This window comes from Plasmodium relictum (assembly GCF_900005765.1).
Source record: "Plasmodium relictum strain SGS1 genome assembly, chromosome: 13".
NCBI classification, from domain to species: domain Eukaryota; phylum Apicomplexa; class Aconoidasida; order Haemosporida; family Plasmodiidae; genus Plasmodium; species Plasmodium relictum.
Window position 1 is genome coordinate 251648 of NC_041691.1, and position 15826 is coordinate 267473.

Here is a 15826-nt window from a genome sequence, read left to right on the forward strand (position 1 = left end):
AAAAATATAGTGGAAAATATAAATTTATACATATATATTGTAGCCATATGAAAACGAATATATATAAATCGCCATATATTAAATTTGATAAATTTAAAAATATATATATATATTATTTAAATACACATACGGAAAACATATATAAATGTTTTACCAAAAAGTATTATGTATTTAAAAAAGAGAAAAAGAGAAAATGAAAAAAAAAAATGTAAAGTTTAGAATTAATAATATATAAAAATCATTTTAAAGAAAATTTTTACAAAATAAAAATCTTATTTCTGCACCGACTTTAAACTTTTTTTAGTTTTCTTATTTTTTTTTTTTGTCTGAAAAAAAAAAAGTATGAAATTTTATTTTTCCTTGCACGGAAAAAAAAAGTTAACATAAAAATTAAAAAAAAATGTGCAAAATTAAAAAAAAAAAAAAAAAAAAAAAAAAGCTATAAATGAAAGGAGAAAGAAAAAAATAATAATAGTCTGTACAATTATATGAAAATGTGATTCATTGACATTTTTATAGAAATACAAAAATAAAATAAAATAAAATAAACCGTATTTTTTTTTATTTATTATTTTGTATTTTTTAATAGATATTTTTTTATTCTAATTTCATATTCTTAAGTTTTAATGCATTATAATGTTGTACACCTTACGTTTGTTCCTAATTTTGTTGTACCCTTAACATAGTGTTAATAAAAAACAAAAAAAAAATTTCAATATCTTCGTTTACATTTTGTACTTTTTCTTTTAATTTATTTTTTTTTTAATATTTATAATATCAATTAAATTTATATATATGGATGAAAATAAAAAAAATAAAAAAATTTTATTTAAATTTTGTTCTCAAACATATTCATAGTTAATAATATTAATGAGAAAGATATATATTATATCGTACTTTTAATGAATAATATTATAGCAAATTATTACACACAATATTAAAAAAAAAAGTGCATATTGTTAATATTTCACCACAAAATGTTAATTCTTTTAACTTTTCATATATACTTTTATAAATTAAAAACACATGAAAATTGTGAAAAAGGTAACTATATCAAAATAGAAAAATAGAAAATACTTTAATTCAATTGTCTTGGTAACATTCCAAATATTCATTGAAATGCATATAGCGCACATTTTAAAAATATCATTTACAAATTTTCTTTTGAAATAATTAAAACTGAAAACATTTAAAATTTTTTTTTGTTAAACTATAGTTTAGTTTTGGAACATTAACATAAAAATAAATAAAAAAATTATATACTTTTTAAAATATAAATACTTAAATTTTAAATTAAATATTGTTAATTATGTTTGCAGATGCCTTTTTTTATATAACTTGTTAAGAAAAAAATTTCTTAAATTATTGTGAATCATTTTTGACATTGTATACATAAAACGACAATATAATCATAAATGTGTATTCACTTAATTTTAATTTGAACCAAGTGAAAAAAAAAAGAGATTACTCTTTTAATATTTATGGAATACTTTCCAAAACTTTATTTTAATAACCAAATCTTCTATTGATATGGTATAAAATTGTAATGCAATTTTTTCTTATTTTTTTTTCTCCCTTCTTATATTCTCTAATATTCAAAAAGTGAAAGTTATTTAATAAGTATTACTTTTAAAAATAGTGATGTTATATACTAAATTAATTATGTTTTAAGTGAAAAAGGAAAAAATAAAAATGAAATATCATTATATGCTAATTTTATAATTCATAGTTATTTAAATATAAAAAAGAAATGTAGTAAAATGTTTAATCAAAACTGTTAAATTTAACTTAAAAAAAAAAAAAATAAGAAAATAAGAAAAATTATGTATGTACTACTACTATAAAAGTTGTAAAGAGAAAAGAAAAGAAATATTGAGTATGATGGAAATTATAAAAATGATATTCATTATAAAAGATAAAAAAAAAAAATATAAAAATACAACACAAATAAAATATCGAGATAAAAAGTATTTTTTAAAAAAAAGAGTTTTAAGTTATTAACTTAAATTATTATTAAATTTATCTAAACAGAAAATTAAAGACAAAATAAAAATCTTATATTATTCTTCGGAATATACAAAATAATTAATGCATATTTTTGAATTTATATTACCTTATTTGAATGCTCCTTTATTAAGTTGAAAAAAAAATAAATCCTTTTTGATATAAAACATTAAATATAAAATACTTTAATAATAATACTTCCTTAACTGAAGTTCAAAATTTTTTTTTATTATTTACCTGTGAATAATGAGTTGAAAGAACCCTATAACTTAATAAATTATATAAATATCAAAAATATAAGATGCTACAATAAAAAAAAAAAATTACTTTTTTCTACAAAAACAATTTACATATAACCATAATACAATGCATATTAGAAATAATCTATAGTTTGAATAACATCTTTCTCTTAGTAAAAAAATATATTTTATAATAAAAAAAAAATTTAAATTAAATATATATTAGGAAAAATTGTAAGAATATAAAAACACTTTAAAGAGCATTTTTTCTAAATATAATACAAAAAAAAATTATTTTGTAATAGTATAATATCTTGAATTGTTAAACATTTAAGGACATATAATTATAATCATAGATTTAACAATTATATATAATTTATTTCCTATAATATTTATTTTTAAAATAAAATAAAAAAAATTTTCAAAATTTTTAGTTTCAGCTTAAAAAAAAAAAATGGTATTCAAAAAATTCCATAATATTAGTGAAAATATACATATATATATATATATATATATATATATATATATATATAGATCAAATTTACTAATGCTTAATATATTTTAAGAATAATAAAAAAAAAAAAAGAAAAACAAAAAAGGTTAAAATTTAATTAAGAAATGAAAACGTTATATTAATTGATATATAAATATTAAAAGAAATAAAAAGATACATATGCAGCTTAACAAATATTAGGAGAGTTATTCTTATAAAAAATTTTTTTTTTTAAAAAATACTATCATCAAAAATGTGAATAACTAATAAAATTTCTTATGGTTTATATAATCTTCACTTCTAATGTTATCTTAATAGATAAACATGATAAATAAATTACTTTTAGAAATATAAAAAAAGTTTAGTTTTTTTTATTAAACTTAGAAATCATTGGGTAAAAATTTACATGATTTTGTTATTACTGAGAAAAACAATTTTTTTTTTTTGAATTCACTATAATATCATATTTATATATATAAAAGTACAATTTATAATTAGTTCATTATTTTTTTAACTTAACAAATTAAAAATTAGTAAATTTAAAAATTGAAAGAAGAAAAAAAAAAGTTTAATGAAAACGTATTATTTAAATACATATTAGAAAAAAGTAAAAAAAAGAAAAAAAAAAAAACAAATAATAAATGATAATAAAACTCAAAGAAAAAAAAAAATTAATAAAAATATAAATATCTTTATACTCATAAATTATATTTCCTTTTTTTTAAACAATATCCAAAGTACAAGTATATTAATATACATTTTTATATAGTTTAATCAATTAGTTTATATACAAAATTTAATTATTATTTATTTATTTATTTTTTTTTTTTTACAACTTTTTTTGGAGAATTTGTTCATTAAATTTTGTTTTCTTAAAATTGGGGTTTGTTATATCTAAATTAAAGTCTTTATTTTTATATAAATCTGCGAATCTACAATCAACCACATGATTTTCGTTTATTTTTTCTGAGTTATAATCTACTTTATTTTTTATTTTTTGTTCTTTTTTTCTTTTATTTGTCTTTTTAGTTATTATTTTTTTTATTTCTTCATCTTTTTTTTTTAATGATTCTAAATACGCTTTTTTCTTCATTTTTTTTTTCATTTTAACCTTATCTAAATATTTTTCCCATGGATTTTGTTTATCTTCTTTTTGTTCTTTATTTATTAATACATTTTTAAAAACTTGCATAACTTCATTTTCTTTATCACTATCATCATCACCTTCAGGGTTTCCTTTTCCAACTTTAGATTTATTTTTGGAACTATTTACACTTTTCATAATATTTTGGTCTGTATTTGTTATTTTCATATTTTTATCCATTAACTGTTTATATTTCTCTTGGTGATGTAAATCATTGTTATTATTTTCTTCTGTCTCTTCCTTTATTTCATTATAATAATAAGAATCTTCTTTACTATTATCTAATTTTTTCTGCTTTTCATTTTCATCACTACTTATTTCTTCATTGTAATTATTTGGTAATGATTCATTATGATCAAATGGTTTTTCACCTTTTAAATCCTCTTCATTTAATATATCACCTAAGAGCAATTTTCTATAGTTTTCTTTGCTATAACTTTTATTAAATGATTCAGAATTATTATAATTATCATCAATACAATAATTTTCTTCATCACTAGACGAATTAGCTAAATATTCTTTTAAATCTAATTCTCTCAATTTTTCTTCAGTAAATCTCGTAGATAAAATTTTTTTTCTTCTAGGATTTTCATCCCACGATGATTTTGCGTATGTATGCTTTAAAGCAGTAGTAACACAATAATAAAATTTATAATTTTCTGGAATTTTATCACAATATTCTTTTATTTTATAGTCATCAAGTGAGCAATTATCATCAATTATTCTAAGATCTAAGTAGTTTATACAAAAGTCAGCATCCATATCATTTAATTCTTCATAGAGAAATTCTACAATTTCTTTATTATAGCATTCTACTAAAGCAAAATAATATCTTGATCGTTGAATTTGATATAATCTAATTTTTTCATTTTCTTTTTCTCTATCTTCATCATTATAAATATCTGCAATATTATACATATCATTTTTTAACTCCATTTGATTCGAGTTTTTCTTTAAGAATTTTTTTTTTTTTAACTTTTTATTTTCATTCTCATTTTCATCTCCTATATAATCTAGCAAGTTATTATTTCTATATATTGCTTCTCCATTTTTTTTTTTTTTTTTTAAAAGATCAAAATTGATCAAAGGACCATGTTCTTCCTCATATTTTAACTTTTTTTCCCCATACTTTGATGTATAAATGGTTACTTTTTTTACTGCCCTACTTTTACTATAATCAAATTTTTTTTTTTTTCTTTTTTCAAAATTATAATATGATTCAAATAAATAGAACACATCAACACTAGATATATTATCCCAGTCACATCCTAACACTGTAAAACGATTAGTTACTTCAAAAGTCATTTTAATATTTTCTTTCTCATTATTATATAAATCTTTTTGATCATCTTTATACACATTTTCATTAGCGCATATATCTTTGTTATCATCAGCAAAATTTAACTTATTTTCTATATTATTTTTATAAATATTTTCATTTTTTTCATCCGGTTTACTAACTTTTTCTTTTACATTGATTGTTTTATCTTTTTTTTTTTTATCATTGTAAATGATGTTATTTTTTTTGTTTTTTTCAATATTTTTTTTTTGTTCAATAACTTTAATATTTTTTTCTTTTTCTTTTTTTACTAATTTATTTTCATATTTCTTCTTATTTTCTTTTTCTTCTTTGATAATACATTTTTTTTTTATGTTATCCTCCTGCACTTTATTCATATATCGTTTTTTTGCATTTCTATTATTACATCTTGAATCATCGTAACCATTTTTAAATTCATCATTAACTCTTTTGCTTTCATTATTTTTCTGGTTTTCATTATTCTCATTTTTCTTATTAAAATTCAAATTACTTTCATATGCTTTCTTTTCAATTTCATTTTTATAATATTTTTTTAAGTCTTTTTTTTTTTTTCTATCAGTTAAAATGATTTTCTCGGTCAATGGAGTATAATTTATTTCTTTTATATTATTATTTTTTTTTTTTTTTTTTTTCTCCCCTTTCTCCATTTTTTCTTTTGTTTTCTCCTTTTCTTTTTTTTCTCTATTTTTTAATTCATTAGGGGTATGATTAATTTTCATTTTTTTTTTAATTAAGAATTCATCATTTTTTAATGTATTAGAACATTTTTTTTTCTTTAGTTGATCATTCTTATTGATTATTTTCTCTAATTCACCTTTATTATTTAAAATATTTTCTTCCTTTTTTTTAATAATTAAATTTTTATTTGTTTCTAATGAAATGCTTTTTGAGTTATTTAATAGCCTTTCATTTATATTTTTATATGTTGACTTTTTTTTTTTAATCCCTTTAGATTTACTACAAATTTTTTCTTTTTTTTCATTGTTCTTTTTTTCATTTTTTTTTAATTTGGATAAAATTTTCATTTTATTTTTTTTTATGTAGATAAGTAAATTTTCTTAGATTTTAATTCAAATGTTTAATTTCTTCTGTAATGTTTCTTTTTTTTCAGTTAAATTAAAATAATAACACATTAGCTGCATATATATATTAAAAATTAAATTATGTATGATATTTTTTAAAAAAACAAGAAAAATACACTTATAATAAAATACGAGTTCTCAGATAAAAATGATATAAAATAAGCTTTTATAATTGTATTACATATAAGCATAATCAAAAAAAAAAAATATTTAAATATTTATTTTATTAATTTTGTTTATGTGTTGATATTATAAAAAATTAAAAAAAAGTACAGTTCCCATAGAAAATGCTTCTTGGAATTTAATAATTAAAAAAAAAATAAATAAAAGAAAATTATTAAACATAAACATAAAAACATATATAAAAAATTATCAAATAACATTTAAAAATGTATTTGTGCATTACATAAAAAAAAAAAAAAAAAATAAAAAAAAAATTAATAAATAAATAAAAGATAAAATTAAACAAAAATTATACAAAAGATTATTATTCAAAAAAAAAAAAAAAGAGAATATATATATATAAGATATCCTTCAACTAAATATTATTATATATATATATATATATATATATATATATAAATTATTCATAATCATAAAAAAAATCCCCTAAATGTTTTTAAAAAATGCAGCTTCAAAAATATTTATAAATATAATAATATTTACTCATATTTTTACAAGATTTCTGTCAATTTTATGAATTTTTTGTAAGCCATATAAAACATATATATAGTATGAATACAATAATAAAAAAAAATATAAATGGAAAAAAGTTTAAAAAATTGTTCATTATTTAAAAAAAATAGCAATAAATAAAATTAATATATGAATTTTAGAAACATCAGAAAAATTAAGAGTATATAATTAATTATCACGTCAAAAAAAAAAGTATTACGCGATTAAAAATTATCACGTGGATGGATACCTTTATTCAAAAAAAAAAAAAAAAATTAAAATAAAAACAAAAATACATATCATTCTCTTTTTTTTTTAAATTTTTTAAATTGAAAATTTTGGGAAAAAAAAAAAAAAGGTAAAAGAAAAAAGCTTAAGTCTCTAGTTTTGGGTTTTAAAAAAAAAAAATTTTAAGAATAACAATAAAATAAAGACTTATTTAACTATTAATTAGTTAATATAAGTTTAATTGTTTTATTTTATTATATTTTATTTATATCTAAAGAGGAAATTAGAATAAGTTTAAAAAAAAATTTACTTTATTATTTCTACATTTTTATTAAAGATATAAAAAAAAAACTATATTTAAATAATTCCATTTTATCATTCTATAATTTTAATTTCTGTTAAATTTTGAAACAAAAAAAAGTTTAAAAAAAAATACAAATTAAATTAATACATTAATTATATTAATACTATTAAAAATTAAAAATCTGTACATTATAGAATTACTCTCTTTAAATAAATTAATAACAATTAAAAAATACTTGACAGAAAAAAAAAAGGAATACACACAAATTTTTAGAAAAAATAATTAAAAAAGATTAAAAACATCAAACTAAAAAAAAAAGTTTATAATAAATAATGTATATATATATATATATTTAAAAAAAAAAAATAGAATTTATATATAAATGAAAAAAAAAAATTAAAATTTAATATTAAAATAGAATAATTAAAAATAAAAAAGTGAAAAGAATATATAAAATAAAATATGAAATTTTTTTTTTTATTTATAACACATTTTGTTTACTTAAAATTAAGAAAAAATAAACAAAAAAAAAAAAAATAATAATAATAATAATAATAATAATAATAAATATATATATATATATATATATATATATATATATATATGAAAATGTTTTTACTTTCCATTAATTTTAATTGGCTTGATATCTAATTTATTATTTATAACGTAGCAGTTATTTAATAAGTAATTATTTGTATATATATTATTGCCATCTTTTAATTCTTCAAAAATATTATTTTCTCTTTGTGATACATTTTTTTTTAGTTCTCTTGTATTAGCTTTTAAATCACCATAGACAAAACTAGCGTTATTATCATTATTTTTATAAAAAGTATTATCTATTGATGAAGATATTTCAATATTTATATTATTTGAATTAAAATTATAGTTATTATTTAGATTATCATTACTATATGAATTACTATTATTATTTTTACTGTTACAAATAATTAAGTTTTCATTGTTTTCTTTTTCGTAATTATCTTGTATTATGTTACTATTTAAGCTACTTATTTGAATGTTACATTTTTTATTTTCCTTATTCATATTTTCATTTATATGATTCTTTATATTATTATTAAATGAATAAAATTTATCTTCGTTTGTTTCATTTATATACCCAAAAGATGTATTCATATTATTTTTTAGAAGGTCTATACTATTGTTTTTTTTTATAAAACTTTCTGATGAATTATTATTACTTAAAATATTTGAGTTATTTTTATACATATTCTTATTTCGTAATCTATCTAAGCTCGAATGATTTATCTGGTTATGTTGATATATGTTATCATTTAAATTATCTAAAGTATTATGATGAATATTTTTTTTAAACTTCAATAATTCACTCAAATAATTATTTATATCAAAATCATGATTAAAATTATCATTATCATAATATTCATTTATATTTGTATTTGCATTTTCATTCATTTTATTCTTCTCAATTTGCATATCATTAATAGCGTAGTTAACTATATCATTTATATTATTTCCAACACTATACACATTGTTGGTTATATCTCTGTTATTTTTATTTATATTGTTACCACATATTTTTGTATTTTCACTTAAAATATTTGTTCTACTATTATTTTGAAGATTTTCTATTATATTATGTTTCTTGTCTTTTATTTTATTTATTCTGTTATCAATAAAATTCTTATTAGAATTATCTACCTGATAAAATAGGTTATTCATCTCTATATCAGCAATACTGCTATTTATAATATTATGATTAAATTTATTTTTCATTTTATCTAAATATATAGGATTTTTTTCATTGTGTACTTCATTCATTTCTTTTTTTTTTAAACTGTCATTTTCATTAATACAATTACTTGAACTATTATTAATTTTTTTATTTAAATGATTTTTTATACTTTCAGCATATTTAATACATACAGAGTTTATATCATCCTTCAAAACTGTTATATCATAGTTCTCATTTATAAATTTTTCATTTTTACTAATATTTATTAACTCTTCATCCATTTTTGAGTTTTTCTTTTCCTTTTTATAGAAATTTTCATAACCAGAATTACTAAATTTTAGATTAATATTATTTAAGTTACTGCTATGAGAATCTTTATCACAATTCAACAATTTTCTCTCATTTTTATTTAAATAATTTGCTTGAACGACCTCATTACTGCTTGTTACTATTTTATTATTTTTAAACTTTCCTTTGTGATTATCTCTTAAATAAATATCAGTAGTAGCAAATTCCTTTCCCTTTTCATTATCATTCATAAACTTTACTTTGTTTATATCATTATTAAAAGTATACTTTTTTAAATTATTCGATTGATTTTGCTTATTAAAATTTTTTGTATTTTTTATTTCTTCATCATTTGAGCAATTAGGAATAATATTGCACATTTGAAATAAACTATTTGTATCATTTTTTTTATAGCAATTATGCAATTCAAATGAATAATTTCTTGTGATATTTGGAACAAAAGAAGAATAAACTAAATTATTTTGAGAGTTATTACTACAACTATTTATAATATTATTTAAGCTTGTTTTATTATTACTTGAATTTATTAAATTATTATTAATGCTTGAACTTGAAATTTTATTATTATTGCATGAAATCTTTGGAATATTATTTGAATTATTACTATTACAATTTATTTTATTAATGATATTAGAATTTATGAAGCTGCTATTTAAATCATTACTAATGTATGAATTATTCAACTTATTATTTTTATTACTATTGTTAATACTCATAATCATACTATTATTAGTATAATTATTATTATTGGTTGTAGTAGTAATAGTATTAGTAGCATTATTATCATTACTATCTTTATAAGAATAATTATTATTAGTAGTTGTTGTATTGGTATTGTTATTAGTAATATTACTATTATTATTATAATTTCTATTAGAATAGTTATTATTATTAGGATTATTTTTATTATTATTATTTGTATTATTATTATTATTATTAAAGTTATTGATATTGCTATTAGTATTGATATAATTATCTCCATTATTAATAATATTCGCGTTTATATTATTAGTAATGTTATTATTATTATTATTAGTATTAGTATTATTAGTATTAATATTATTAGTATTAGTATTAGTATTTGTATTATTATTATTAATATTATTAATAATATTAAAATTATTATTATTAGCCGTAGTAGTAGTAGTATTGGCATTATTATCATTATTATTGTTATTATTATTATTATTATTATTATTATTATTATTATTATTATTATTATTATTATTATTATTATTATTATTGTTATTGTTAATATTATTACTACTGCTATTTCTATTACTTTGATTATCATTATAATTATTATTATTTATATTTTTTATAGTACTATTATGATCGTTATTATTAGAATTTATTTTGCTATTACTGGAATTCTTTAAAATAAAGGCACACGTCTTTTTATTATTGCTTAAATTTAACTTACTATTGTTATTTGCACTATTTAAAATAATACTATTTATGTTTTTTAACGTAGTATTACAATTGTTATTTTCACTTATCTCTGTACCGATAGATAAACTTTCTTTCTTTGATTTATTATCAATACTAAGAAGACCTAACTTAATCATTTTCTTCTGTTGTTTCTTCCATTGTTTTAATGATAGATTTGAATGATCTATGTGATGACAAAATTCGCAAATATCTCCATTTCTACATCCTTTTTTTTTATTATAATAAAAAGCACATGGTTTACATTGTCCATTTATATGTAAAATGTCTTGAACATTTTTTGTATTATCTGCCACATTATTTATTTTATTTTCCTGCAATGTATCTAATTTTCTTACATTTTTTTGAATATTGCTTTCATTATCATTTGTATCATTTAAAGCATTCGTAAAATGAGAAGTTTTTTTTAAATTTATATCATCTTCTTCGTTATTAACTATATTATTATTATCAACTAAACGTTTCTTTTCATTTTGTTCTGCTTCTTCTGATATTACATTTTCATTACTTTTTCTAATATCATTATACAACTGTTCACTTGTATTTTCCTTAGTATTAATTTTTTTACATAATTTTTCCTCTTCTTTTACTTTTGTTTCCTTTTCATCTTCTTTATCCCTTCCTTCTTTCTCTTCTCCGTCTTTTTTTTTATTGTTATATTTTTCTTTTTTAATAGTATTTAAATCATAAAAAACTTCACCATTTATGTTTCTACTAAATAAATTATTTTCATTACACATATTATTAATATCGAATACATATAAATAATCATTATTTATATTTTGATTCATTTCTAAATATTTGACCAGCTCTTTATCATTACAGTGCATTTGAGGTGGCGAAGTCCTTGATCTATTATTTGATCTTTTATACAAATACAATGAGTCATTTAATAGTTTATTTTCATTTATATTCATTTCATTTAATTTCGAATATATACAATTTTTATCTTCCTCATTTTCATAAGTTAATAAATCATTTTCTACGTAAGTAAAAACATCTAATTTACTTTTAAAATTTAAATAATCACTCAATTCGTTGTTATTTATATTTTCACTATCATAATCATAATTAAATGAATATTTTACATTATTTAAAGTAATATCTTTTAATGAACTTTCATTATTTTTATTTAACTCATATGTATCAATTTGAGTTGGTAATTTACCATTATTTGTGACATCATCTTTGTATGCTTTATTGCTATCACAGCTAATTGCAACAGTACTTTCAGTATTGTTACTGCTACTTAATAATTCTTCACTTAAATTGCAATATTCTTTCATTTCATTATTATTTTTTCTATTAAAATTATAGTTATTACAATCAATATTCAAATCTATTTTAATGTGAACATCACTTTTAGGGCTGTTTATCTTAAAATAATTATTGCTCTTGTTATTATTGTTATCATTTATATTATTACTGTTGTTAGCATTTTTATTATTACAATTATTAGTTTCATTATTGACCAAATTTAAGTATTTTTCTTTCTTTTTATTTAATTTCTTACCACCATTTTTTATTGAATTAATATCATCAAAGATCTTCAAATCATCAAAAATACCTTTTTCACTTAATTTATTCCAATCATTAAAATCAATTTTAACATTAAATTCATTGAAATAATCTAAATTCATTTTATCGTTATATTTATTCAAATCATTAAAATCAATTTCAACATTAAATTCATTAAAATCATTAACATTTGTTTTATCATTTAATTCATTAAAATTAAAATTATCTTTACAATTAAAATTGCTATTAAAATCATATCCATAATTATTATAACTATCTATTATAAAATTACTGTTCTCTTTATTTTTTTCTACATAATATTTATAATTTTCATTAAGTTTTATATTATCATTAGAAATTTTATTTTCATTATTATCATTATAAGCATTAAAACTTTTATTAAAATTATTAGACAGACATTCTGTATAACTAAAAGAATTAGAAGCCTCTATATCTTTATTTGAATTTTTTTTTGTATAAGAAGCATCCTTTTCCTTTTCTTTATTTAAAAAAATTTCGTTTATATTTTTTTCTAGATCAAAACTTGATTTTTTTAATATGTTATTTTGTGATGAATCTGATAAAATGTTACAAAATTTGTTTTGAATCATATTACTACTTATACTTTCATTGCTTGCATAATTTGTTCCATATATATTAACTATATAGTTATCAGTATTTGTATTTGTATTTGAGCAAGAATTATTTTTAAATGCTTGCTCATTTTTATGTATAGTATCATAATTTTTTGAAATATTGTCTAAATTTAAAGGCATTAATTTATTTGCATTATCTCCTTTGTTGGATTTTAAAAAATCATTTGAATTATTGTTTTTTTTTGAAAAAAATTCATCATTTGTTAATTTGTTATCTATACAATTACAAATATTTTTACTGCATTCATAATTAACAATTTCATCAATTTTATTTTTTATATTGTTACTTGAAATATATTCCTTATTATTATCAATATGATTTCTATTTGTCAAAAATTTTTTACTAATTAAATTAATTCCATTTTTGATATCCATTTTATTGTTTGTGTTATTAAAATAATAACTAGAATGATTTTGTTTATTAATGTTTACGTGCATATTAATATTTTTATCATTGGTAAAATTGTAGATTTCTTCTTTAATATAATCTTCCTCTACATATTCTTTATAAGCATTATTTTGTTCAATATTATTTATTATGCAGTTACTTCTTTCTTTGTTATCGTTATTATTAAAATTATTAAAGCATATATCATCACAGCCATTAACATATCCATTATTATTAGTAGTAATATAAATATTACTGTTTTTACTAAACTCATTATATTTACATATATCACTGTTTAAGTTTTTAAAATTAATTTTCCTATTATGTTCAGTGTTCGTTTTGCTATTATTTTTATTACTAAAAAAACTATTTTCATTTACTTTTCCTTCATATTTATTGTGTTCGCTAAATGTTTTTACAGTGCAATTATTTTTAACTCCTTTTAGATCAGATGTATAAGTGTCATTTATTGTGTTACCATTATCATTTTCAATGCTTACATTGTAATAACATTTTTCATATTCATAACTATCTTTTTTTATATTCACATTTTCTTCACATAATAAACTCTGTTTTTTAGATAAATCCTTTATATTACTTAGATTATTACCTTCTATAATTTTTGTGTTTACATTAATTAATGGATTATTATTTATGTATTTTTTGTTTTCAGCATTATCATTTGATTTTTTTATATTATAATTATCTATTTGATCTAGTATATTTAAAATGTTTATAATTTTGTTATATAAATTTATTTTAAAATTTTCATAATTTAAATTGGCCTTTCCTTCTATTTTTAATTCAACATTTGATTTATCAAAATAACCTCCATCATTATTATATTCATATATGGAATTGAAAATATTATTATTATTATTAATATTACTCATATAATTATTTACAAGAATACTCATATATGTTATTAATTCATTCTGATTATTTTGAAAAAATTTATATAAATTATCATGCGCAATGAATTTGCCAGATGTATCATTTAAATTTTCATTTATATTTTTATGAAATTTATTTTCAATAGAAATTTTTACATTTAAATTATTTTCATCCAAATTATTTGAGTTATATTTATTATTATCACTCGTTGAAATTTCATCATAATTATGACAATTTTTATTTTTAAAATCGTCATTATTTATCTCATAATCAAATTTTCTAGTCATATTTTCTTTATATGAAAGATTATCAAAATATATTGAATTCATAAAAATGTTATTTTTACTTTCTTTTTTTAATATATTTGTGTTAATCTCATTCTCATCAATGTGCTTTTTTAAAAGATCTTTATTATTCAAAATATTCGTATAATTTAGTGAATTATTTATTTTTAATTTTACAATTTCTTTCTCTTTTAATTTATCACTGTTTTTATAGTTATTAAATGCGCCATAATCTTTTGTTTTATGAATATTTTCATTTTCCTCATGTTTTAAGTCCTCTGAATTTCTTAAATAAGCATTATTTGTATATTGATAACCAAATATATTAAAATAAAGCTTATTCTTATCTAACCCATATAGATGCTTTAATTTTTTTTCAAAACTTTTTAAATCAAAGGATTTATTGGAATTATACAATGATCTTAAGATATAATTTAAGATGTACTCTTTCTTATAGCAAGAATAATAAAAATTATTACTTAAATAATAATCTTTTTCATTTATCAAGGAATTTAAACAAATGAAGAAATTTTTATTTCTTACTATATCGCAAATTTGATTATTAATATTTATAAAAATCTCAAAAATGTCCTTGTGCTTTAATAGAAGAAATACTAATAATAATATTTTTTCATTAAAATTTAAATCATTATAATAAATACATCTTTTTCCTTTTATTGAAAAATGCTTGTTTAAAAAATTTCTTCTATATCTTTTTTTAAGTTCACTGTTTCTAACATTTGTATTTATGTGTTTATTCAAATTTTTTAAGCTCATACATAGTCTTTTATATTCTTTTATGTTTATATGAAGTATTTCATTATATATATATCTATTTAATTTTATCTTATTTTTCCTAAATATATTTTTAATCATATATTTTTTTCTTTTTTTTCTGACTTTTTTAATCATATTTTTCTTATTTAATAAAACGTATTCTTCATTTTTTTTTTTTAAATAATTTGTATTTTTCAATTTTTCTATATTATTATTATTATTATTATTATTATCATTATTATTATTATTATTATTATTATTATTATTATCATTATTATTATTATTATTATTATTATTATTATTATTATTATTATTATTATTATTATTATTATTATTATTATTATTAT

General features: G+C 17.1%; 2 protein-coding genes across 2 annotated transcripts; both read right to left on the minus strand.

Annotated features, from left to right (window-relative positions):
* Nucleotides 1-3565: 3565 nt before the first annotated feature.
* On the minus strand, nucleotides 3566-6226 carry PRELSG_1305900 (small subunit rRNA processing factor, putative; the record flags this gene model as incomplete). Its single annotated transcript, XM_028678576.1, has 1 exon — nucleotides 3566-6226. One exon carries the CDS (start codon nucleotides 6224-6226, stop codon nucleotides 3566-3568), a length of 2661 nt encoding a protein of 886 aa, XP_028535708.1.
* A 1879-nt stretch (nucleotides 6227-8105) lies between these two features.
* Nucleotides 8106-15818, minus strand: PRELSG_1306000 (conserved Plasmodium protein, unknown function; the record flags this gene model as incomplete). Its single annotated transcript, XM_028678577.1, has 1 exon — nucleotides 8106-15818. A coding segment is annotated over one exon (7713 nt), but the record flags the coding sequence as incomplete, so codon positions are not given.
* Nucleotides 15819-15826: the final 8 nt, after the last annotated feature.